Source organism: Sprattus sprattus, assembly GCF_963457725.1.
Source record: "Sprattus sprattus genome assembly, chromosome: 11".
NCBI classification, from domain to species: Eukaryota; Metazoa; Chordata; class Actinopteri; order Clupeiformes; family Clupeidae; genus Sprattus; species Sprattus sprattus.
The window spans coordinates 19,057,969-19,085,749 of record NC_137909.1 but is presented as its reverse complement, the minus strand read 5'-3'; the positions used below and the strand labels follow the sequence as shown (position 1 = coordinate 19,085,749).

The 27,781-nt window shown below is 42.8% G+C and overlaps 1 protein-coding gene across 1 annotated transcript; it reads left to right on the top strand.

The window, feature by feature from the left end:
* Nucleotides 1–142: 142 nt before the first annotated feature.
* Nucleotides 143–27,431, top strand: kcnn2 (potassium calcium-activated channel subfamily N member 2; the record flags this gene model as incomplete). The annotated part of the gene is given in 9 exon segments (XM_080848063.1): nt 143–367; nt 369–905; nt 1,360–1,455; nt 12,566–12,984; nt 14,113–14,254; nt 14,633–14,743; nt 15,405–15,532; nt 24,279–24,348; nt 27,156–27,431. Coding segments are annotated over 9 exon segments (2,004 nt in total).
* Between the last annotated feature and the right edge of the window lie 350 nt (nt 27,432–27,781).

Sequence of the window (27,781 nt, the reverse complement as noted above, 5' to 3'; positions counted from 1 at the left end):
ATCCAATCGCGTACCTGGCTCGTATTCTACAGAAGCCGATAAGTGTCTTTTCTAACCTCGCCGCTCTCCTCACGCACCTACCACAACGCCCCCTCTAGATGCTCGGTGCTGCCCGCCTGCTGCTTTAAACGGCAGCAGTGACATGGAAAGCCCATTGCAGTTGCAGAACGATTTCTATCCGGAGCAGCAGCAGCTCCAACACTGTAAGTACCAGCACTACTGCGGACGCCAAGAACGCTCCATCAGCCAGCAGGACCGAAGTGGCACCTGCAATAACTCTGCCTGCGATGCACGGAAAAGCCTAATTTCTCACGGGACGTCGCCTACCCCTCTCGGAACTTTAAGGACACCGTCCGTGTCGTCTTTGAGACAAGGCTGTTCAGATAAGCGCTTGCGAGTTCACGCCCTCTAGTCATGGTAGTTCATCCAGACATCATCATCATCACCACCATCAGCAGTGCCACAGTCGGCAGCCGGGCAGCCCGGCCAGCAGCCGCAGAGAGAGTAACTCTTATAGGCAAATAGCCATGAGCAGCTGCAGGTACAACGGCGGTGTAATGCGGCCGCTGAGCAACTTGAGCTCGTCCCGCAGAAACCTACACGAGTTTGATTCGGAGTCCCAGCCGCTGCAGCCCATCTCCACTGCGGATGCGTCGGACAATCTAGCCTCTAAACCGGATAACAACTCGACCACTCTTATGCCTTACGCATCGGGGGATGGAGGAGGTAGCCACAGTGGCAGCAAACCGAAAAAGAAGGGCCAGAACATTGGTCAAAAGCTGGGACACAGGAGGGCCTTGTTTGAAAAGAGGAAACGGCTGAGCGACTATGCGCTGATCTTTGGGATGTTTGGGATCGTTGTTATGGTCATAGAGACGGAACTGTCATGGGGTGCATATGGAAAGGTGCGTAACTCAATCCCGAGCCATGCAGCTCCTCATGTAGGTCAGAATACATTAGGTTGACAGCAGACGGAAAGCGTAAGTTTGTGAAGTGCATAAAAGCACTATGAACAAGGTCACACTTAAACCTATTGCTAGGCACGTTAAGCAATTTTAGGAGGTGATTCTCCTAATGGCAGTAGCTATTAGGACATGAATACCTGTGCAGGTGCTTGTGTAAAATGATAGCCCACAGTTGACACACTAAGTGCTGCTGTAAGATAGATGTTGACTTCTTTATTACTGACTTTGTGATAATGTTTTACTAAACTATACAGGATATCTATTTTTGTTAAGACATTTGGACACAACTATGTAAATCTTGCATGTCAATGGCAGTGGAAAAGACAGATAAGACATGACTTGAAACAATGACCTGCATATTGTGCAGGTATGTAAGTGTTTTCTTCTCTTTCAGGAGTCATTGTATTCATTAGCTCTCAAATGCCTGATCAGCCTTTCAACCATCATTCTTCTTGGTCTGATTATCATATATCACGCCAGGGAAATCCAGGTAAATCCTCATCATAACATGCAATTGTTGTCATTGGTTAGTGTGGATTTATGTCTTTTTTTGTGACTTTTGGTCTTAGATGAACAATTGTGCTTTCTGGCATTGGGAATGTAGGATGCCTGTAATGTGATACCTACTATACTGTAAGGAGGAGATGGCAGAGAAGAGAATACTCTGACATGAAGCTGATGAGTTTTTATCTCAGGTGTATATTCTTGTCCACGGAGGAGAAGGCTAATTAGTCGCTGTAGTGGCATTTGGAATCCTAGTCATGGAAAAAGCCAACATCATTCCAATTAAAATGGAGCTTGTCTAGTTTATCCTGTGCAGTTAGATTAACTCCAATGAAGTAGCTGTTTGGAATATTCAAAATATTTATTTGTGTGTTGCCTTTTGGCAGATTTATCTCATTGTCCGTGTTGCATCTCTCGCTCAATGACACACTTTGAGAGCGAGTGTCTCAGCACTGGGAGTAAGAGAAGCGTGTTTGTTGCCAGTGAAATTGTCACATAACAGCTCAGACTCAAAAAGATGGGAGAGAGCACATAAATTCAGCAGAGCAAAAATAAATCAATCCTCTTAACCTCTGAGACTAGTTCAGCAGTTTGCATGGTGCACAGAAAGAGTAAGCTTGCGATTCTTCTGTTGGTGTGTGCATTGGGTTAACTAGATTGTCATCAGCCCCAGAATGGTTCCAACACTTGGACAAAGCTCAATTTTATGACCTTGCGTCAAAGCATTGTTGCATTACTTACAGTGTCTGTGTGTGTGTGTGTGTGTGTGTGTGTGTGTGTCTGTGTGTGAATGAGAGAAAGAGGGAGAGAGAAAAGGAGAGAATGAGTGTGTGTGTGTAATTGTGCAATTCAGCAGTTATGTCCCTGTTGTAGTGCCACTTAATTAAGATAAAAAATGTTGTTCCTGAATGGCATTCCTCAGAACAGTGATGAAATCTATTATTAAATTGACAAGACGCTCTTAATTAGTCTGAATTTCAAGTGAGAGAAATTGGGCCACAGTGAGCCATTTTGTAAGGCCTTAGTAGTAATCTGAGCTCAGATCCCACAGGCTACGACTACCCTTTCTGTGGAAACTAGGTTGGTTTTTGCATTGCTTGTTTCTCTATAAAAATCCTAAACACTGTAAAATGTGTGCTTTGTCAGGTAAATCTACACAGAATAATCTACTCTAGCTGTCTGATTGATCTAATTTTACAGTAAGAGTACATTACGATTTGCAGTAATCCCATGTGTATTAGTTCCTCTTTTGAGACTGACCGTTAGCGATTATGGGGCAATCCACTTAGATCACACAATCAGGAGTAGAGAAAGTGGCCTGACACAGTATATGCCATTTTCACTATGGTACTTGCTGTAGACTTGCACAACGTAGTGTAGCGTAATGTAGCTGAATTTAGTTTTTAAGGAAATATGACAGTGGGGTTAAAGACAATGTTAAGTTCCATTTGCTCTTTCTATTTGTAAGGCTTTAATCATAGGCAACAGAGTGCAGCTTTAATTTCAGTAATTATTAATTGAGATAGTTGTCATGTGTTAAATGTTCAGCAGCATTACTTTTCAGGAGAAAAAAAACTATGTAGTGGCCATAATATTCTTCCATATTGTAGTGAGGTAGCGTGGAAGAATGTGCAGCAAGACAGAGATCTCAGTTTTCATGGCAGCTCCTGTGGCCCATGCACAGCAGGACCCCAGGAGAATGCCGTTTATTAGCAAGCACATGCACAGAGGGGAACTCACTCATCCATAAACAGTCTCATACATTGAATAGGAGGAACCAGAAGGCAGGTATTACTTGGAAAAGACAAAGACATTGATGGTTGACAGATAATGCCATTGTAACTCAGGAAACAAATACAGATGCCAAACAGCTTAAATCACAGATGGGATGATAACAGTAACACACTATAAAATATGTCACAAAAGGGAGACTTCAATGCAGAACAGTCTTTTACCAGCACAGTCCCAGCTCTGCATCACGTTGAAGCTTTGCCAGTCCAACACGTGTCTAAATAAATCCTACACAATTAAAATCCCTTTCGCTTCTCAGGCTCAAGGCTCTTTCATTTAAGTGCACTTTGACATGTTGTCAGTTAATCAGAAATTTTTGCTAGACATTTTTTGTGGAAACGTGTTGCTTTGGCTTTTTTAGACAGAATGCTGTTTATAGTTTAACAGACTGGAGTGTAACGCATGTTTCAGTGATCGGTCATTTAGTTTAGGTCAAAGAAACTTACCAAAGAAAGACACCAAAACACAGAGGAAGCATACACCCATTAGCGAGAGGGGGTTAACTGCATTAAAAATATATATTTATAATATCCTAAGCTGTTGTAGCCGATGAGTCCAAATAAAGCAATATTTTAGTCCATAAATAAATGTAAATCTGGAATAATAAATACTGTAGATAGACCCATATTGCACATTCAATATTGTACAGCTTTGTATTCTGTAAAATTCACAGGAATAATTATGGCAAAATCAGAATTACATTATTTTTCCCCAGAAAGGAATTATTGCAATGACTATTTGAATTTAAAACACAAGGTTCAATGTAAGAGATGTGTTGAATTTTCACTAAAAGGATTTTTAGGAGGTAATTTACATTTCCAAAACATTGCCAGCATTTTATATTGCCCTGGGAATTCATTTTGGCATTAAATACCTGGATTACCGTAAAATGTATTCAGTCCAAAAAAATAGGAGCCAATGCAATTGTCCAAATTGGATGTATATTGAATAATATATGAGGTCATCATTACTACCGTATCTTCACATAAACTACAGTTTTAAAAAATTACTTACACACAAAATGTTTACATCACATGATTTCTGAAACATGTCACTCAAAACCATCAAAACCTTCCGGCAAATCTCCAAAACTATAAACTAATTATTATCCTTTCACTCAATTTCCAATGTCATAAAACAGATTTTTTGCTAAACATAACACGCATAGATCATTTTCTAAGACACAACAAACAGACATTGAACACTTGTGTGACTTTTTAAGGCACTGCCCCTCAAAATGCAAGAGATACGTATGTACCAATTCCAAAGGAGGACATTGGTCGTGGTGTTGATGAGTTACTCAGAAAGATGGCTGACTACGATCAAACAGTCTCTTTTTATGTGTCATGTACAAAGGGTCCATTTTTTATAGTTCTTATATAGCCTACTATAAAATGTTGTGTATGATGTGTTCCCATACTGAATAATTTGAAATACTATTTTGGTATGCAGTGTGCTGTAAGTCTTTGCTACTGTTACAATGTTCGGCACCCTAAATGACCCAGCAATTTTTGGGTGACCAAATATATTTCAGTTTGCTGTAATTTTTTAGCTAAATATTTTGTATTGTGTACATTCTCGCACTGAAAAATGGAAAAGGTGCTCTGTGGGTGTGAAACACTTTGGTCTACAGTGTTTAGGAAAATGTAAAACATTGAGTGTTGATATATTCAGTCTGTTGTAACTGATTTAGTCAGATGCACTGTAACACTGTAAATGGAGCAGGCTTTAGTCAAGCAAAGACAGGAGTGTTTTAGATGTATCACACTAATGTTTTGTTAGTGATTGATACAGTCTAACAATAGGAATAGTTGTATTTGCCATTTGCCACGAAAGTTAGATTTTGACAAGGGATTAGTGAGTTTTGAGTGCAGTTTCATTTTGCAGGAGATTTGTGATGTTTAGCATTTTATGTGTGCAGGTTTGTGCATTGTTGGTAGGGTTTTGAACTAATTAGATCTAGTTTCAGAAAACTTGGGTAAGCAGTAAAGCTGTAATGGCAGATAACCTCTGTTGCTCTATGTAGAAGGGCACAGAGGCTGTGAGAAAAGCTTGATTTAAAATTCATCTCAACACTCAGCTGTAAATGAACTTACCTCACGATCCCTCTGCCTATGTAGACGGGTGTCACTGAAGTTGCTTATTCTCATACATTTGGAGTAATTTATATGCAAACATTCTCTCAAGATAATCTGCTTCATATATTCCATCAGTGGAGTTGACCACACTTTTTTCAGAGTAAATATATCAGTCATGTGGTGTGGATGCTGGAGTTCCCTGTATAAAGTAATTCTGTGCAGTTACCTTGCTGAAGGAGGATGTTAATACTGTTTTTTTTTTACTTCCATGAAAGTAGACTTCATGCTTGTATTACTGACCGCAGCACCAGAAAGAGAGAAACTATCCCCAGGGTCCACATAGAGTTCTGGTCCAAACAGAAAAAGCTGGTCCACATAGAACAAAGCCCACCTCAGGCCTAAAGAACATCTAACAACCCTAGGATCTTAGAAGATCTTAGAAGCCTTGGAACCCATTTTTTTCTAGGGCATTCTCATTATATATATTTTTTTTATATAGAACCTTTTGTTCTGTTTTATTTTGCAATTTTGAAATCAAAGGCATTTTAAGGTTCTTGATCCTGACATCCCTGACTCCTACAATGCCTTCATGTTGTGTCATGTTCTTTCAATCAGGGATCCACATCTTTGTCTTCAGAACACACACCACTACACAATGGGCACCACTCAACAGCTCTGTCCGCTATTAGCTCTAAATGTGTGTGCTGAAGGCTGGCATATTTGTGACACACACACACACTAGCGCACACCGGAGTGTCACACTCCTCTCCCCAGTCAATGGCTCTGTCTGGCAGAGTCCCCCCTCTGCTGATAAGTGTGGCCAGAGTTGGCACGTGCATCACAGGCCGTGTCCAAGCCTCTCGCTTTCCCCCTTTGTAAATCTTTAATTTAACAAACTGGATGCAACTGATAAAGCGTGGCTCCTGTTCAGCACATTGTCCCTCCCCAGCTTGCCTGTCGGGGGGTGGGGGCGGGGGGCGGGTTGTTTGGTTTATATTTATGCCAACAAGCAGGAGACAGGGTCACACAACACAACAAATGTTTAGTGTATGTGCGGCAGCTATTGTATGACTGATATACAGTAAACAGTTAAATTGTTCTAATCTAGTGGATAGCGTAACTACATGGTTCATTTTTAATTTCATACTTAATTTTTTTTTTAATCCTGTTTGGAAGATGTGCAAACTTGTTGGTGTTTTTTGATGTTTTATTTTCCCCATCCACTGTTTCCCACATGCATTCCTCTATGAGTTGATTTGGCCTCTGTTCATCTCATTCATTTTTTTTTCTTTGTCTGGAAACAGAACCCTCAGGTCATGTAGCCACACTGTCCACCAGGAGAGCAAACGTATTATTTTGCTTTTAACGTGAATTCCAGCGATAGCCAAAGAAATTAATTTACGTTCTGGTAGTGAAGTGGGGAACGCCGGCCATGATTGCTGCCGTGGCCCTCTATAAATCTCGTTGATTAAAATAGCCCACCGACTCATGACGCAGCATTGTGATTCGTCCATTAATATTGAAGGGATCCATGTAAAGACCCAGAAGTCTCCTGTGAATTCTCTGTGCCTTTGATGTGCAGTGTCCCGGTTGACAGAGCATGCACCTGCCATAGTGATGCTTTAAGTACCATTTTCCTGCTGGTGAATGTAATGTGAAAGGCAACTGATATTTGTCATTGACATGCAGTTTCAGTTTGGGTATGACTCAGATGACCTACGACCTTCCTCTTTGTTTCAATGCATGATTGGAATCGTAGTTCTTACGAGGTCTAGAATTTGGTACCTTGAATGTGGAATGTTTGCGGTTGCGGAAAGCTGTGTGGATTGTCTTGCCTTTCGGCACATATCTCTTTCCAGTTGCCACACTGATCTTCCCTTTCACAGATATATCCATGAGCAGAGATAGCTCTGTTATTCTTTTATTTGGAGGTTAGAATACCCAGGCACCGGGGCATTTGTCATCTTTCGATAAGGGATCGTTTTGTCATACAAGCTGTCAGCCTGAAGTCTCTGTCAACTGAGAGATGCTTCCCCCATACAGACAGACACACGTGCATGCACGTACACACACACACACACACACACACACACACACACACAAAAACACACTCACAATGTTAGACAAACCACTCACTTACACCACACACTCACGCCCCAGGGCAGAGATAGACTTTCTTCTGTGTGTGTGTGTGTGTGTGTGTGTGTGTGTGTGTGTGTGTGTGTGTGTGTGTGTGTGTGTGTGTGTGTGTGTGTGTGTGTGTGTGTGTGTGTGTGTGCGTTTGCTTGTGGGTGAGTGTGAGTGTGAGTCTGAGTCGTGACTACAGAGGATGCTCATCCATCAGGTGAAAAGCCACCTCCACTTGAGAACACATGAGAGTCTCGCATGGCTGATGACCCCCATTTTCAGGGATCTCATGTACGAAGATCCGTCTCACCAGAAAACGACACTTACAAAATCACACACAAGTACATGCCTAGTTTTCCATCCACAAACACCTCTGTTAGGTCCAGTTTAATGTGCAGTAAGTAAACCCATTCTGCACAATCTCTGAGATGGCGATTCTTCTCCTCCTCTCTCAGTTATCGGTGGAGGCTACCTGGTTCCTTCTCCCCCATATATATGAAAGCAGAAGTAAACTACGACAGGGTCGTTTACTCAGCAAAGTGGGCTCTTAGGGGCCCGCTTTGATAGCATAAATAAACCATTGCATTAATTTCTAATTGCGCCGAACCTCTCAACCTAATTCACTAATGAGATTGAGCGATTTCTTTCCTCAGTGACAAGATATATGTTCCCTATCTTCGCATTACACAGATTAAATATTGAGCTTGCCTCCATTAGTTGTATTGAAACCCAAACGAAACCAGTAACCAACCCCCGGAGAGTCGCCACAGCCTCCTTGACAGACAGATGCCCCAAACCTTGCACAACCTTGCGCTGTCCTGTGGTGTCTGTCTGCATGCTCCATGTCAGCCCCTCTGACTCTCACACGGAGCTTGTGAGGGGGTTGCATGTTTAACCTGAGGAAGCATATCAGACTAATTGCATCTGTCATAAAGAAATTATCACTAGAGTGTGCCAGACGGATTTGTGTCATGCCGCTGAACTGCCTGGCCTTTGGTTGGTTTCAGTCATTTAACCTGTTGTGCAGTCCTCAATTCTAATCCAATACTCTTTCTGTCAAATTCAATTGCTCCTTACCGCACTGTCTGTCTGTTCAGTACGTAAAAAAATGTAGTCCAGCCAACCATCACATTGCTTCACGAGCATGGAAAGGCCGGGTGTAATGTGATTGGCTGTTGAGCTCAAATACCAACAACCTCTCACAAGAATCACAGACTCTACCTTTAAAGTGTTTTTTTTCCTTCAAAATGTTTTAAGGGCTCTCTTATTTGACTCTGTCATTCAAGCCTACCCTTGTCCTGCTGTATCAATTGGAATCCTCCCGCATGAATGGGCTTTGCTGCACATAGAAACATATCATAGATCATCCTTTGGATGTTTTAGCTTTGTCCCATTGGGCTTGGTAGGAAATGTCCCACTTTATCCACTCCTCCCCACCCCCAATCTTTAGAAGAAGGGAAAAGAAACGACAGCCGACGCGACAGCGAAAGGAAATGGAGTCAATGGGACACAGGAGAGGACATTATAACTTCCTCGGAACAGTGTCTCACATTGCCTTATATTTCAGTGTGTCTGTCAATCAAGTGTTACCCCATAAATCCCATGAACACAACAGAACAGAAAAGTACAGAGCAAAAAACACGTTAGCCTAAGACAGAGAGGCTCCTATATAACGTTTCAGATCCTTGTGTCACTTTGTATGGTTTATGTTCCATAACCGGAGTCTCAACGTCTCAACTCGGCTTCCTTGTGTGTGTGTGTGTGTGTGTGTGTGTGTGTGTGTGTGTGTGTGTGTGTGTGTGTGTGTGTGTGTGTGTGTGTGTGTGTGTGTGTGTGTGTGTGTGTGTGTGTATGTGTTTCTGTGTATGTGTGTGTGTGTGTGCGTATGTGAGAAGAGGTGACAGGCTCTTGAGTATTGTGTTGCAGGTTGTCCATTAACATAATTGCTTTTACCCACCAAGTAGGCTTTCCTTACGTAACCCTTTTTAAATGTTTAATTACCTTGTTTTGAAGCTGCAACTGTTTTTTTTTTTCTTTCGTTTTTTTCATTTTTCTTTTCTTTTTCTCCAAGTGCTTTTCGTTTTGGTAAGGATTACTCTCGATAGGCCAAAAGACAGTGGGAAGCTTCCTCTGCCTCTTCGTCTTATCAGTCCTTGAGCAGACCGCGCACTGTCTTTGCGGTTGTTTTTGTTGTTGCTAAGCTTTGAGTAAGATACCATGTGTCACTATTGTGGAATAACAGCTTGTATTTCCCTGTCTAAGTTACACCAGCCCGGAAAGTTCAACAAGCCTGGCTATACCAACAGACAGGCAGGTTAATGTTACTCCCATGTCTTTCACAGATGTCAGGGAGCTTTCAAGGAGCCTGATGCCTTGTAGATGATCTGGAAATCTATCTGTCTAGCGTTTGGCATTATCTGTCTAGCCTGATCTGGAAATCTATATGTCTAGCCCTCCGTCTTTCAAGGACAAGCGGGCGCCGCTTGCTGTGGCTGCAGATGTTTTTGGTTTCCGTTTTATTTTGCTTTGTTATGTAGATTAACTCTACTTTAAAGTCTTGAATGTCTCTCTCTCTCTCTCTCTCTCTGTGTGGTTGTGTGTGTGTGTGTGTGTATCCATGTCCTCAATTGTGGCTGTGCATATAGGCCGGATAGCATGAGTGGCATGTGTCTATGTGTGTATGCGCGTGCATGTGTGTGTGTGTGTGTCTAAGTCTGAGTGTATGTTTCCTCCTGTGCTGCTTTTGTAATAACTATGTGGATGGTCACTTCTGCTATTAACCAGGCACTGTTGTGTGAGTTATTCTCTACGTGCCCTTGACTCACAGATGCTGCTTAAAAGGCTTTGACAGCGGAGAATTTATTCCCATTTGAATGATTCAAGCTTTTCTAATGTATTATTGCTAAATATATGATCTAGGTCATTGATCCCATTTTCTTTCCAGGAATGGAACAGATTTTTTTTCTCCCTAATGAGGATTTTCGGAGAAAGAGTGAGAAGGGGCTGAGTTGGCAGGCTGTCAATTTATGATTTGAAATTTAATGTATTTACCGCCAAGTTTTTTTCCGCTCCTTTATGGTCATTAAGCCAGTTTAATTATTCAAACATCTGTGTGCATTTGATAGATAAGGTGAGGTATATGGCAGACAGGGGATGGATTATTGACTGGCGGTCTGTGTTGATTGGATAATTGGTCAGTTCGCTTGTGCCACTGGCATGGCCAAACAGGGGGCCAGGCGAGTAGAGGGGGATTGCTTAAATTGCAGACTTCCACTGTACCACACACAGAGAGAAGACCCGCAAACGAAAAAACAACACATGCACCAAAACACAAGCAATAAAACTACACCTCAGGCATAGAACAGGTCCGCTGAACTCGTCTATTTCTCTCTCTCTCACTCTCTCACTCTCTCACTTGCACTCTCTCTCTTTCTCTCTCTCAAGGAGAGGCAGCATTGTGGAAAGGCCACAGGAAATGTTCTTAAGTGACGCACCAAGGGGGTCTTGTCTTTCTGCCCTTTTTTCCCTCTTTCCCTCTTCTTATAATCCTTATCCATTCCCTTAGGTCATGTTTGGCTTTGAGTGGAGAGACAAAGACAGAGATAGAGAGAAAGAGAGAGAGGAAGAAAGAGAGAGAAGGAGGGAGCAAGAGAGACAAAAAAACAAGGCAGAGTGATAGTGAGTTTTAGAGTTTTACGACAGACTAATTGTAAAATATTTTTTGGGAGCATAGATAATTTCTATGAGGTGTCCAGAACAACATACTAAAAGTCTTAAGAAATCCTGTTTAATAATTATTTAATAATAATAATTTATGTTTAATTCTCATCAATCTGAGATGTGTGCTTATAATGCATGGCAAAAATACACCTCAAAAATGTAATTGTTTTCCTTGAAAAAACTGAACACAAAGCTGGGAGAGGTAGCGAGAAAGATAAAAAAAGAGAGAGAGGGAGAAAGGGAGAGAAGGAGAGAGAGGGAAGAAGATAGAGAGAGAGTCCCTTGCAAATGTGCTGACTGTGCAATTCGGGTGAAATAAACGCCAGCAAAGGTGACAGGCTGCTGGACCTTGAGGTGATGGAGAGGGCTGGGGGGCAGAGCTGTGGCGTTGCAGGGAGATATCGGCAGCCACGTGTCAGCCAGGAGGGACTGATTTGACAAGCGCACGCCCGAGCAAAAACTCCACGCAGCCTTCACAGGGGCAGGATATTTATGAAGAAGAGGAGGCGTGGAGGGAAAGGAAGAGAGGGGAGAGAGAGAGAGAGAGATGGGGAGAGGTTGGTGTGGACAGAGGAGGGAGGAAGAGAGAGAAATGAGAAGATGAAGAGAGGGAAGGGAGGCTGGAGGAAAAGAAGAAGGAGTGGAGACGTGTTATCACCAACAAGGCCCGTTAGAAAGAGAAGACTGATATTGGGAAAGACGTTGCTGTCGGTTGCCCACGGACATCCATGACTGATGTTTATATTTTTGCAGCAGACACAGAGCAAAGCATCCTGGGATAGGCAGCCACTCAGGATTGAAATGACAGCATGGCAGCGGTTGTGGCGGGGTAGGGTTGGGGCAGGTGCAGACATGGAGAGGGAAGATAAGGCTGTGAGGGGGACTACTCTGCTCTGGTACGCCACTTTCATACCCAAATCTCAAATATGACAATGACAAGTCTGAGAGAAAACAATACGCATTTCACAGTACATACCCTGCATCTAATTCCTGCATTTAATTCCTTTTCCACACCGTATCAGTGCTGCTGTAAGTTATGAAGAGAACAAAACCAAAAATATTTGGTCACACTTGCTATTCTACAGCTTTTACTAGTATAGTAGAATAGTGTAAAGAGCTACAGATAGAATTACAGTATTGCATCCTAAGCACCATTTCTCATCTAAGACATTAAAACGAAACAAAAAGCTTTTCATTGCTGTTCCTCTAAGTTCTGAAAACACCAAAAAAACTCAATAGAATTTGCCCACTCAGGCACTCAGGCTTTGCCATACAGTAACTACTCTATTTGATTTGGCCAAGTTTACTTATAGTAAGAATTGCGTCCTCTGCATTATTCCTCCTGTTAGACATTAACATATTTTATTGCGTCTCCTTTAGTTGTTCATGGTGGACAATGGAGCCGACGACTGGCGGATAGCCATGACGTACGAGCGCATCTTCTTCATCGTTCTGGAGATCCTGACGTGTGCCATCCACCCCATCCCGGGCAACTACACCTTCACGTGGACGGCGCGCCTAGCCTTCTCCTACACGCCGTCCAAGGCCAACGCCGACGTGGACATCATCCTGTCCATCCCCATGTTCCTGCGGCTCTACCTGATCGCACGCGTCATGCTGCTGCACAGCAAGCTGTTCACAGACGCGTCGTCGCGCAGCATCGGCGCGCTCAACAAGATCAACTTCAACACACGCTTCGTCATGAAGACACTCATGACCATCTGCCCCGGCACAGTGCTGCTCGTCTTCACCATCTCGCTGTGGATCATCGCCGCCTGGACAGTGCGCGCCTGCGAAAGGTGGTGCTGGGGGGGGGGGGGGTGGTGGTTGGAGGGTACATGGAGGGCGCAAATGGTGGTAGGAGAGGGGGTTGATTTGGAAGTTTGAAGTGGGGATGGAGGGGAAGGAGGCATGAAGGTAGTTGAGCTGTAACTTGGAAGAGGGTTTATTTGGTAGTGTGGAGGGGCAGTGGACAGCAGGGTTGAGTTGGGGGATGAACGTTGTTCGGAGGAATATTGTTGGTAGATGGGAAGGGGTTGAGTTGATGTTTCTATGACGATGATGATGATTAGTTGAGGAGGGAGAGGATGAGCGCCAAAATGCTATGACATTATTTGGTAGTTGAAAGGAGCTTGAGTTAAGGTCCGGACTGAGGGGCCGCCGATATTCACCGTCTCCCACCAAGGTGGTACTGTTTGGTAATGATAAGCTATCACCTGTCAAAGAGCACCGTGTCATGAGGGTGCTGATTCATTGACACCACTGTTTGTAGCTAGTGTTTTTTTAATGTGAAATGTGATGAGTGCCTTATAATGACACAGGGTCATGCTTTTAACCCACTCTCTGGTGTTAATTACATATTATGATAGTGATTGTGATACAACTGATATGGAGCTCATGGTAAATGACAACTACAAAGTGATAGAACTGCACAAAATCACACATAAAGATGCAGATGCTAAGTGTTCTGTAGGATAGCCTAGACTGTTCATGTTAGCAGCCCTCTGCAGTTATGGTTCAAGTTCAATGTCCTTGAACTTCTGACTTTTACTGTTTAGTACACTTTTCCTTTTTAGCCCCTACAACTATTTATGAAGGCAAAATGTAATTCAGCTGAAACTTGATGTTGATGATATAAACAGATAACAGGCCACTTGACACATTATCATCTCATCCAAAGATAACACACACCAGTTTGGAATAAGCTCTCAGATAAATATAGGATGTTATTTTAGTTCCTTGAGCAATTACATGCTGTTGGCTATAGTGGATTGCTTGCTTGTAATATTGGTCCATTCATTAGGGATTTCTGGCATGTAAACTTGCCGAGATGACACAGACGCAATGCTAACACAGTGTACACTGGCCAATTAAAACACAGAAATCCATCACTCATGTTTTTTTCCCTGCCTCTCTGCTCCCATCAGATACCATGACAGCTTGGACGTAACCAGCAACTTCTTAGGAGCCATGTGGTTGATCTCAATCACTTTTCTAACCATCGGTTATGGGGACATGGTTCCCAACACCTACTGTGGAAAGGGAGTCTGCCTCTTGACAGGGATCATGGTGAGCTCTCATTACTATATACTGTATCTGTTCTGCAGCTACAAATAATATTTGGCAATTCGTTAACTGTGATTTTGATGTTTTGTTCATGTCATATACATCATTGTTTAATGATCTTTAGACATAGTTATTGGTTGAAGTTAGATTCTCATTTGAAATGTTCCAAGATGACATGCGGGCTAAATTGTTAATTTAATCCTGCAAAAAAAAAATCACTGTAATAATTGGCAAAGTGATTATGCTATTCTATCATTATTCGGTGGCATAAGGTATCAAAAAGAAAGACCCAGTTTAGATGAATAAGATGCTGTGTCTGTGGTTTAATAGCTGTACAGAGGAAATGAAGATGAATTATGAACTCTGACACGTTTCTACCAGGGGGCTGGATGCACTGCTCTGGTGGTGGCAGTGGTTGCAAAAAAACTGGAACTTACCAAAGCTGAAAAACATGTACATAACTTTATGATGGACACCCAGCTGACAAAAAGAGTAAGTCTCTTCAAACCACGATCTTTCAACCCTTAACGATGAATCATTTCACCCTCGCAGCATGATTCTAAAGACACCCACGTATTCAAAACAATAGGCCGGGGCTTGCTCGCTCACCTAAGCAAATGTTTTGATGAACACTGGCACGGACAGTGCCTCTCAGGTGCCAAAGAGGTTCATATATTAGCTGGGGAACTATCCATCTCCGACCTACTCTCATGTGGTCCTACTGAGCTGCTCCTGTGGGGGGAATACTAAAACTCCTTCAACAAAGCCCACTGTACAGTCTTTCTCCTCCTCCACCCACTCTGGAGGATGACCCCAACCAGTGGGTGTAGTTAAGGAAAAGTCACTGTCTGTGTAATAAAAGATAATTAGCCAGCTTCTGTGTAGAGTGCAGTGGTTCTTTATGGAAAGTGAAGGAGCTGTATCTGTTTAAGAAAAAGGTCTTTATCGAGCCATCAAATTGGAGTGTTCTGTTGAAAGAAAACAGTATGACCTTTTAAGAATTCGTTGGCCTATTTCTTGTTCATGATGGGTTTTTGTTGTTGTGGAAATGTGATTGTTCAGAAGTGTGTATTTTTTTGCCAGCACTCGCTAAGCCTTTCGGTGTGCTGTGTGCGTCTCTGTTTGGTGTGTTTCCTTGTTTTTGTCTGTACAGGTCAAAAACACAGCTGCAAATGTACTCAGGGAGACATGGCTCATCTACAAGAACACCAAGCTGGTGAGGAAGATGGATCACGCCAGAGTCAGAAAGCATCAGAGGAAATTTCTCCAAGCCATTCATCAGTAGGTAGCCTCTATCCACCCCCCTCCCCCCCCCCCCCCCAACCCCCAGCCCCACACCCCCTGTACCACCACTGTAAGCCCAGGAACAGATATTCATAGGCTCTTCAGCACTTTAGATCCACACCCAGGGCTGTGCCCTTAACCTTTCCTGATTGGATGGTGGGGTGTGAAGGAAAGGGCAAGGGCTTTGATGATTGGTCGGTTCAGATGATTGGTTTGGGTGTGTGATAAACTGTAACCCCAGTGACCTCAGTGTTAATGTCCAGTCTTTTAATGGCTAATCCGAAACTGGGAGGTTTTAAAAATGGCTGCGGTTTCTCAGGTGAGTGTTTGAGGTGAGTATAACTGATCTGAATTGTTTGACACCTGTAGCTCAGGTTAGGAGAGGTTAAATATGACCCTGCATACTGTGACAGGCTCTTTTGTCTTGTTTCCTGTCTGTCTGTTTGTTTCCCTCTTTTTGTACTGTCAATGGGTACCTGGGTCACTTAGAACCCCTTGACCTGAAAATGAGTCACGAGATTTGAAATTGCATCTCCTTTGGAGACATCCTATCTTCAGTGTGTGTGTGTGTGTGTGTGCTGTCGGTGGCTGACTGACTGATGTGTTTGAAACTGATGGATCCGTGTAACTCCGGAGCGGCCTGTCTGCCAAAGCTCATTACAGGGAATTTACACTTCCCTTCTTGCTGAGTCTCAGCCTTGTGGGAAAATGTTGATGGAGGGAGTCTCGGTTAGATCCTGCTCAATAATAACGATGCTGTTTAGAAGTGCTGCACAAGGAAAAAAACTCCCACGCACACGCAATTGCACACGCAGGTACATAATGTAACCTACTTATGTGATAAATAGACTAAATAACCACCTTTCACAAGTGTGACCAAAACCAGTTATATTTATTATTGATTGACATCAGTTGCCCTGGTGACAGGTCACATTTTACACACTTAGATTATTTCAAGTGTACCAAATGATATCCCAATTTTTGCTGAGATATATTTAAGATATATTTACAGTGTGTATACTTGGTGATATTAGAAAAAGCAGAATTTGAGATTTAAGTGAGCAGATTGTCATATTTAGTATGTTGTAAGACACTGAATAATCATCAGATTCATTTATACTATTATCAAAATGCCGCAAATTGAGAAATAATTTTTGTTCTTGTGCAGCCATATTAATCAAACATTAAAAAAAACGCAGTGTCAGAGCTGCAAAAACAGCTTTCGGATGTGAGAGGCATTACTGAATAATTTCCATTTGCCAGGCCGCTAAAGAGGACATGATGGATGTCCTGTATTCTTCCCCCTGGACCCCTCCCTACACACACACACACATACACATACACACACACACACACACACACACACACACACACACACACACACACACACACAGACACACACACACACACACACACACACACACACACACACACACACACACACACACACACACACACACACACACACACACACACACACACACACACACACACTCCCCCCTCACCCATCTCCTGCTCCCAGTAGCAGAAGTGGGCCAATTTTACACCCTTTTCCCTCTTCAAAAAGATTTCAGGCATTCTCTCTCTCTCTCTCTCTCTTTTTCTCTCTCTCTTTTTAGTCCGGTCTCGCATCCTCTAGAGATGTTTTTTCCCCGCTTCTAACTGTCTCGCTCTGTCCGTCTGTCTCTCTTTTTCTCTCTCTCCTTTTCTGTCTCATTTCTGATTTAGGATTCAAAGCTACGCTTCATTTTCACAGACTAGGATGAGGAACAGTTGAGGCGTTTGATTTGACAGCTTTAAACTCAGGCAGCACTGTATGGACCAGCGGGCTGTTTTGCAGTTATTAATGGATGCTTTACAAAGCTTCATAAATCACATTTACAAGACTTATGCTCTTGTGTAACATCCTACACCAGGGTTTTTCTTTTTTCATCAGGACCAGTGAAATGTTATTTTTATATCTTGAATGAATATTACACACAGAATCATACATCAAGGACAGGGCAAAAACAAAGTTCAAAGGAAGCTATGAGGGGTTTCTGTGAGGCCGGTTTTTCATCTCAGGCTAGGAAGAGAATAGACAAAGAAACTCAAGAGATGAAAAACAGCCTCTTCAGAAAAGAACTAGAAGATACACAACAAAAGAACAAAAGGAACATGAACTCTTTTAACTTTGCTGACACATTTTTGACCTTTTAATTAAGGCCTTGTGAGAATTGTGGGTGCCATATGGTATTCACTCTATTGGTATTCACATTCAGACTTTATCGTTTTATCTGTCCAGGAATCATTTTGAAATTTAGTTGATATATGCCTGTTATGCCATGGTCCCAGTTGGCCTGCACAAAACAATTATTTTAATTACTCTCTTACAAACTCAGATGGAAACAACTAACGTAAGGGATACTTTCTGACCTGTCACTGTGTATCTAAGCGGGGAGAAACGAGTGAACATTTTGAAAGCCCAGCCTAGTCTTGTCGTCCCCCATGAAGCTTAAGCCCATGATCTTATTGAGCTGATATTACACTGTGGTGATGTTCAGCTTCCACAGGGGTATAACGTAACTGTACGAGAGGATGGGCCTCTGTTATCCACTCAGCCTCTGTTATCCACCCAGACAACTGATTAAAAACTAATATTTCTGCACCTTCAAAGGCCTCCATCCCAGGTGGTGCTCTCTCAAATATCCAAGACAAACTATCCTACTTAGGAAGTCAGTGTTTTGCCAGTAAAACAAATCTATCATCCCATTACCGCACTGCAACCTGGTTGTCCTTGGACATTGCTTCTCTATTTCAAATCAGTCTCTTTTGCTGCACACCTGGACACTCTGATGTAATTATGGAAGCGCTGTTATTACTTTGCGTTTTTCAGTCAAGGATCAAATTGTGGCAGAGCCACTAAAGCACATGGAACGTGGGAAGTAGTTCACACACCCTGTATATTGTGCTCCTCTTCCCATTGCTCTCAAACCTCTGCAGTATTTGTTACATCTGTATAACGCCACGTGTGTGTGTGTGTGTGTGTGTGTGTGTGTGTGTATGTGTGTGTGTGTGTGTGTGTATGACTGTATGTTCGGGTTTGTGTGTGGGCAGGTGAGCATGAGCATGATAACATGTGTATACATCTTTTTTTTTACAATGTCCCTGTTGTTTTCTCCTGTGCTACTGTGTGTACATGTGTGTGACTTTCATTTTGACTACCAGAGTATATATCCTCCTTTTTTTGAATGTGCTGTGTGCAATTGAGTTTGTGTCAGCTAGCTAGCTGGCCGGCTGCGCGCCAGGACTCGTAAAGGCTCCTGATGGAGTGTGGCGGTGGAAATCTGCCACCACAGCTGCTGGCTACTGCCGCTAGTGTAAGCGTTAGCATTGGTGCTGGTGCTGCACTCCCCCATCTTAAGACCTGGCCGCTTGTTTGATCAGCTTCCTCTCCAGCCGCCCCTTTCATGTCCTTAAGCGGTGAGTGCCTAGTGCCTATCAGAGGCTGGCGCACACAGTGGATGGGCTCAGGGCTCTGGCCTGAGATGACATGAAGTGGAGGAAGTGTGTGTGTGTGTGTGTGTGTGTGTGTGTGTGTGTGTGTGTGTGTGTGTGTGTGTGTGTGTGTGTGTGTGTGTGTGTGTGTGTGTGTGTGTGTGTGTGTGTGTGTGTGTGTGTGTGTGTGTGTGTGAGAAAGAGAGAGATTGAGTGTGTGTTGTAGATTGAATGAGAAAATGTGTGTTAGTAGGTGGACGTGTGTACTATGAATGTTTGTGTGTGTGTGTGTATCTGGCTCTATGGAGGATTAGGTAGATTCAGGGCTTTAAGATGGTGAAAGCATTAAAGATGAACTGTGTTATTTGTCTATGGCGACAAATGCATGTACAAATAATTATTCAACAACTCCAAAACTAAACAAAGCAAAGGCAATACACAAATGTTTGCTCATACATTTTATGTCACTGTAACTGTTTTGGTCTCTGCTGAAGAAAGTAGAAGAGACTTCGGTGTAGGCTGAAGCTCAGACAGGCTTCCGCACCCCGAGGCATACACACACACTCTGCGGTGTTTGTAGTCGTGTAGTGTTCCGGCTGTTGTGATGGCTCTGACAGGCCTGTGGAGAGTGCCTGGGAACCAACTGTACTTTCATATGGCGTAAAAAAAATGCTGATCTTAGTTCGCCTAGCCAGAAATGTCAGTTTATCTTGATCTTAATCTTGATTTGGAGATAATTTACACACATGGTAACAACTTATGATTTTAATAATTTCCCTTATTTAAAAAATAGTTTACTCATTTTCTCAGATGAGAATATTTTCATTACAAAAACTGTTATCAACTGTGTTTACTCCTTTATGTGAATTTTTGGGATGTTCGTGTAAAACGTAGACGGTAACTTCAGATAAGTTTACTAATTTCTCTGGAAACTGTGCAAGGGAGTGGTTTTCAGGAAGTGTCGCGCTCTAAAGGCTGGTCTGTCCCACACTCCACTGACATCTACAGATGTACTGAGACAGGTGGTTTGAGTGAGCTCATCTCTGAAGGGTGAGATGGAGACCGGGAGAAAGGTCGCTGCATTGTGCGCAGGGTACAGTTTGGCTACAGAAGCTGCTAAAGCAGTTTGCTGTGTGGAGGGTTGAAAAATGGCTGGAGAGAAGGGAAGCTGAACGGGGGGGAACCCTCAGAAATAATGATTTTCAAAGTTGAATTGGTGGAGGTCAAGGTCAATGATGAGGGGTGCAGCCAGCTACTGAATGTTAAATAAAGAGAGAGAGAGAGAGAGAGAGAGAGAGAGCAAGAGAGTGAGAGAAGAAAACTGTAATGTTGAAGTGATGTAATTATTCATTTGTCTATTTTATGTTCCTTTTTTCCCATTTGTGTCTACCCAATGCAATAGAGCTCGAAAGTAAGTCTTCGCCTTACCTCTAGCTAACAGAGATGTTGTGTGCATGCTAACGAGAGCTTGTCCTCAAAACCTGATGACTAAAATAATCACACTCCCTCATTTAATAAGTGAAATTCATGCTTTTCCATTATTTATTGATATGGTGGCCTCCTTTATTTTAAAGTCCGTAGCTGTCTGTAAAATACATTAACTGTTCATTTATTTTCATAATCAATGTGACAGTTTGACATTTTATACAACTGATCCCCGTTTTCCTTAAAAATATAATATCGTGGCACTTTTATGTTACTACTGTAGCACAACTTCAAATTAGCTTTGGTACATACGTCTCAAGAGTAACAGTAATCCTTTTTTCCCCTGAACATGTTGCTCTCACTTTTTATTTAACACACACATACACTCACGCACACACACACATATACCCCCCACTCATGTTATATTACTTCATTTGAAGCGTGGTGAAAATGAATTTCAGTTATTAATTTTTGAGGGGTGTTCTTTCCTGATCATTACTGCATGAATGTGATGACTACAAGGCCTTTAATCAGAAAGCCACTGATTAAACTTAAGAGAATTTGACTTCCATGAACCAAAAGATGACGCCAGCTAACCGACCACGTATAGCAACATATATATATATGTATATGTATGTGTATACCCTTCCTAAACTCTACTGTTCCCTGTTTTTTTTTGGAACCAACCATCTACTTATTCAGCAGTGACACAAAGAATGAGTAAAAAAGAACAGAAAGTCGGTGCCTGAGGCTGGGTCATCTTTGGGCTCCTTGGAACCTGCAGTCACGCCTGAAACGATCTACATTTCTCACTGCATTACTCCTCATTTCTCTCTCGGATGACTGGTAACAGGGGAGGGGGGGGGGGGGGGGGGAGGGGGGGCCAGATCTGGCAACCATGTGGACTGGCTCATGCTGAAGGCTGCTTCGTCTAAATTAGAACAAGCAGACGATCTAATTGTTGTTGACAGTTAACAGACTGCTTGTAGTTTTTAACTAAATGTTTGGACAGTGTCACCTTGGCCAGGACCCACATTGTCCGTATGGTTAGATGTGTTCGTCTGAGCTCGCTCCTTCTTGTATATGCCGGTTCAGGGTGAGGTTGAACAGAAACGACATGCTGTCTGAGGCTGAGGGAAGACTGTGAGTTCACTCTAGGTTTTGAGTGGGTCACTGATAGAAGTCTCTCCCTATAGCCATCTCTTAGACATGACAGTGTCTCTACGTGTTTATGTCTGTCTCACAATCACATAGGTATGAATATTGTGTGTGTGTGTGTGTGTGTGTGTGTGTGTGTGTGTGTGTGTGTGTGTGTGTGTGTGTGTGTGTGTGTGTGTGATTGTGTGTTTGTGTGTGTGTGTGTGTGTGTGTGTGTGTCCGTGGGTGAGTGTACCTTCAGCCAAGATGGTTAGGGCCTTAGGGATGCTTTCCTCATGCTCTTAGCAGTCCCAGGATGCATCAGTGTCTCTTCTTGTCACACGATGTCCTGCGACATCCTGAGATGGAGATTTAACGACTTACTCAAATGAAAAATTCACAAGTGTTTTGCCAAAAATAAACATAGACAGCACTACATCTTCCATGAGCACATATCTGATTGCTGTGACCTTTTGAATAACTAACAGCAAGAAACATTGGACTCAATAACACTAGCTCCTGTCCCCTAGATATCACTGTATTATCTACTCTTTCTAAGTATTAGTATATTTTTGTTTTGACTTATGTGATAATGGAATAAACATAAGACAATGATCTGTGGAACATCTATTAGTATTTGTTTTTATTTGGGGTAATATATTTTTCATACAGTGCTATGGTGACAAACTCATTTTGGTGTATAACATTAGGCTATGTGTTGGAAGCGTTATTGGTTATATGTTGTAGATATTTGATCTTTCATTTTAGTGTGAGTGCGAGTGGTATGGAAGATAAAGATGCCATAAGGAGCAGGTTCTGCTGCTAACCTCATCCAGCTGCCTCTACTCGCTACCTGTCATCCAACTGCGAAATGAGACCAAATTCTGGCAAGTCTTCTCCTCAGCTGCACGATTCACGAACCTTAAAGAAACGAATCTCGGGCATCCCCCCTTAGTATAGGCTACAGACCTAGCTTAGCATTGCATCATACTCTGTTGTTTCTTTATGAGTGTGTGTCTGTGTGTGTGTCAGAGAGTATGTTTACTTTCATTTGTGTTCAGATTAATACCGTTTCATGTTTTTAAAAATGAAAGTGCCCCCTCCCCCTGCTTTTGGTATCCACTTCTCCTTTTCTGTTTTCTGACTAGTGGAGGTGAACGTTCTTCCACAGCTTCTATGCGTCTCATCTCTGCTTCATCAGTGCCTGTGCTGCCCTCTGTTGGTGTGCCTGGTTATTGCAACAGCATTCTGTCTTGGTGGATTTTTTTGCTCCCAGTGGATGTTAATGAACCTCCTTGCATGAAAATGGACAAATCTGGGCCAATTATCTCCACAGCCCCCTGAGGCAACTCATATACCCTTTTCTGATCAAACCAACACCGTACAATTAGCACAGATGCTAGCCCAAATGAACACTCTCTCAGTTGGTTGAAGTATTTCACGCTTAAAGAAAAAAAGATCAAAAGAAATTCTGTTTTATTCCAATATGATGAAACACACACCAGCTGGCCGTCTGGTATGGCTCTGCTTGAAGTATTGCTGCTTCATGCTTCGCGCCCCTACGTGGCGTATGTCAGGAGTCCCCCTGAGGCTGGCGAAACTTAGCTGACTGTGTGGAAAATGCAGCTTGGTTCAGGCAAAAAAAAAGAAATAAATAATAATTCCTGTGTGCCTCAATAGCGCACACTTTGCTGGTTTGCACGCCCTTGAGAATGGGTAGAGGAAAACACTTACTTTAGATAAGTAGCCCAGAACGGAGACCTAATTAAATAGAGGATTTCAATTATTCATGTGAGTGGTATGGATTAGACGGAGTGGGCAGGCTTCAGCTGTCCCCATGATAAACTGCCCTGTGATAGAGAGAGTTTTACACTCATCACAAAAGTGGGGGTTTTTTCCATGAGAGGAAAATTTGTTATGTTTCCTTGTTTTGACTGCTCAGTCAGCCATTTTTGTTGAGTGTGTGCAGTCAATAAATCAAAAGCAGGCCAAACTGAATGTGAAGTGACCAGCTTCATGATATTATGCTCACAAGCCATTGAGGAGTGAGCGGTTACCTATGCCACTGAAAATCGAGCTCCCCAGACATATCCCAATGAGCCCATGCAGGTCTCTGCATCTATCATTGAATCCTGAAATCTCCACCTCTTTGCCTAACCCTTCTACTGCAACACCCTGAAAACTGTGAGTGCGTCTGTGTGTGTCTGTGTGTGTGGGTGTGTGTGTGTCTGTGTGTGCGTGTGTGTGTGTCTGTGTGTGTGCGTGTGTGTGTGTCTGTGTGTGTGCGTGTGTGTGCGTGTGACTCTGTGTGCGTCTGTGTGTGTGTGTGTGTGTGTGTGTGTGCATACATGTATGTGCCTGTGCAGCATAGGCCTTTTAACCCCTAACTGCCCCGAGTTGCCCCTGCTCCAAGCTTTTCCAACATGATGCCTCCACATGCATGTCACCTTGCAGTCACCAAAGCCTGTCTCTCTCTCTCTCTCTCTCTCTCTCTCTCTCTCTCTCTCTCTCTCTCTCTCTCTCTCTCTCCTTTTCCTGGGGCTCTCTGCATTCTCCCCTCTTGTCTTTTGCATGTCCTAAGAGTGCTCCCTGTCACCTATGTCTCTATTTGCATTGTGAATGCAGCAAGCCTCGTTGCAACCCTTTTCTTTGTTTTACTGATCGAGTCGCCTTTGCTGGGGGCTCTGAATGATCTTGTGTTCAGATTGAGAAGTGTTAAAATGGAGCAACGCAAGCTGAATGACCAGGCTAACTCTCTAGTGGACCTTGCGAAGGTAAGCTAGAAGCCGAAAACACACCTCACGTACTGTTTATCAATACCCTCTTTTTTCTTGCCTTCTTTCTTTATGTTATTTAATCTAACACAAGCAGATGTAAGCATTTTCCAATTACACTTTAATCATGTCATGTGCCAGGCAAATGTAGCTGTGTGTGATTTTTGCATCAATGGGTTGACTCTTGGTGCAACTGAATTCTGACGATGGTATGCAAATCCGCTGCAACTGTTTCAGAGGATGAGTTCCCGTGAAACCACCAGGGATATGTTGCAAATGAGCGCAGAGCAGCATCAAAGCATCTCTAATCAAACAGCTACACAAGTCTACAGGTGTCAAATAAACAGACAGGCTTTTTTTCTGGGGGGTCCGTCAGTCTCCAAAGAAAACTGTGGGTGGTTGTAAAAGTGCACACGTTCCTTTTCTCCATGCACTTCCTTGTATAATAGTGAGACCTATCTCAAGCAATGGGGTTTCTATTGCTATATGTGATATATATATTTTATAGCATTATCTGTATAGATTAGCTTATGTTGTGTATTTAAGTGTTAAAAGTTCTAAAATGTTTAACAGCAAGTCTTGTCTTTGGTCCCTAAACCCGCATGTTTAGCAGGTTTTAGCAGGTTTGTATGCAGACAGAATTCTTCTTGTGAGTTTTGCTATGGTCAGTCCCCAAACCATTAGGATGCATATCAAATGAAATCCATGTTTAGATTAATGATAAATGAACAGTCAGAAATGCTGTGCCCATCGTACTGCAAGGACTATTGGCCACCAACCTGACTGGATCCCAAGCGATGATGTTTTTGTATTTAATTTGTCATAATCTAATTTCTAAGCTGCCACAGACATCTATCGGACATCCAATGCAATTATGGCTTTTAATGATTGTATAATACAGTATTAGATTGCTCAGGGACAGGCCATGTGCCTGAAATATTCCTGCTGCATCTCAAGTGTCTTTTTCTCAATGGTGATTCGGCTCTGAGGAGAGCTGCGAAAACTTGGGGAACACCAGGCACATCGCCAGCTTGACTCAGCATTAAAAAAGGAAAAAACAGTAGGGAGACACCCTGCAATGTGATGAATCAGCTGGAACAGGCGCACGTTCTCTCGCTCTCTCTATTTCTCACTCTCACTTACCTCTTACCCTCTCTCCTTCTTTCTCTCCACTTATTCCATATTCTCAGTCATCCATCTCTCTCTCTCTCTCTATCTCTTTCTTGCTCTCTCTCACACACACACACACACACACACACACTGTTTTGACATTCACTAGTCCGCTTCTGTTAAAATCACCACTCCGGGTTTCATCGCCACTGGCACGAACAACGACAGACATTAAGCTCCGGTGGCCGTGATTGGCTGGTGTGCTATCAGAGCTCTGGGAGCCAGGGGATAGGACATAGGAGGTTGTATGACATTGAGAGAAATTTGCAGTGGGACGCGTGACAGCTTCTCTTACACTGGCCGTCTGAAAACAGTGCCATAATTGCCTTTGGCCAGAAGAGGGCGGCAGAGTTTTAATCATGTAAGCACACTCTCCCCGTTTGGGGTCGAAAATAAATTCCACAGCTGCCCATCCCTATGCATTAAGGCATCTTTCATTAACGTTGATTTACAGCTAAACATATTTTTATCCAAGTGTATGCTGACAGGAAAAATGTGTCGAATGTTCTATGTCTGTCCATGTACATTTGAAATGTAATACCACTAAGGAAAATCCCTTTGCTAATACTATTTGTAGTTTAAAATCTGAGAGCTGCGAAATTGTACCCTCTTACTCCAAAACCATATGTATGTGCCAGTCCAATTTAGCTAATCATTGCATCATTTTGTTTGTAGTTTTCATGTGGTGCTTCCATACCAAATCAAAGAGAGCAAGGTTAGCCCTTTGAAGCAGAGCCACAGTGGAGCATATTCAAGTTCACACCAAAGGGTCACATAACATTTGAAATGCCTCTCACGTCAGTGGTATTTTGAATGCCTGTCAACACAGCTTCTGTCTTACGCAACAGTGGTGCTGTATGCAGCTCTTCCCACAGTTTATGCAATAATATAAAAATAACATCTTAGCTATGTATTGAATGTGTTTTTCTAAGAACAACATATATTTTTGGACGTGCAGAATCTTTGACATGCAGATTTTTTTTTAAAGATATGTCATTGAAAATTACTTTTCAATGACATCACTATTTATCTAATGCTATGTCAGTTAACGGAGCCGTTTGTTTTTGGTTACAGGGGAAATTTGTAAACACTATTTAAATGAATAATCAGTACTTTTCATTATCATGTCATAATTGATAACTTTTATCATCTATTTCCCTAGAATGATACAAATTATATTGTTCTTCACTTGACAGAGGGATGGTATTAAGATGACACCAGATGCTTTATGAAAACCATTTTTATATCTTCCTCTTCCTCCCTCTTTTTTCCTTAAGTTGCCCTATGCCTGTGTGTGTTATTGTTGTTTTTCTTTCACCTGTAAAGCCCACTAAAAGATTCCAGGTGGCTCCAGATGGTCTTTCACACTATTCAAATCTATAGTCTTAACCCTATTTTGCCTACATTGGCCAATCTGTTTAATATATGAGACTGAAATAAACAGACCCTCGACACATACTGTATGTTAAGACCCTCCCGAGTATGTGCCGCCCAGTTAACCCAAACTGACATGGCCCAATGTGACCGCTTTCCCCTTCTGCCTCTGACCCTAGCTCTCTCCTTTCTCCTTTCCTTCCTATCTCTTCCTCCACTCCTCCGACTTGCACTCGGCGCGTGTGTTGGCCTGGCGCATTCAGACCCAGAACATCATGTACGAGCTGATCTCGGACCTGAACGAGCGCGGTGAGGACATGGAGAAGCGCATCGCCCTGCTGGAGACCAAGCTGGAGACACTGCTGGGCAACCTGCAGGCGCTGCCGGGCCTCATCAGCCAGCTGATCAGCCAGCAGCACCGGGACTTTCTGGAGGTGCAGCTGCAGCCGTACGACAAACACAGCCCCGAGCGCTCACAGTCTGTATCCCGGCGACGCTCGTCCTCAACAGCGCCCCCTACCTCCTCGGAGAGCAGCTAGGCAGAGGCGTTCACTGGGAGAAGGAGGACAATGGAGGGAACAAACAATAAAGGAGCAGACAGATAAACTAATGTCAGAGAAGAAGAAAAAAAAAAACACCTCAACCTCCTGTGACTGTCTTCTGTTTCTCCTGCTCCCCTCCATTGAACCTACAGGCGAAAGACTTTTGCCATTACATGGCCAAGTTACATTTACTGTTAAGCCTTAGGGTTCGAAACAGAAGTATCACGCCTGAAATTCTGATGACAGAATCCGAGGTACCTTGAGGAGGCAATATTTTTTTTCCTTTTTCTCTTTTTTGGTTTACTTTGTTTCAAAACAGATAACTCAACATACTGTTGAGCGATTCT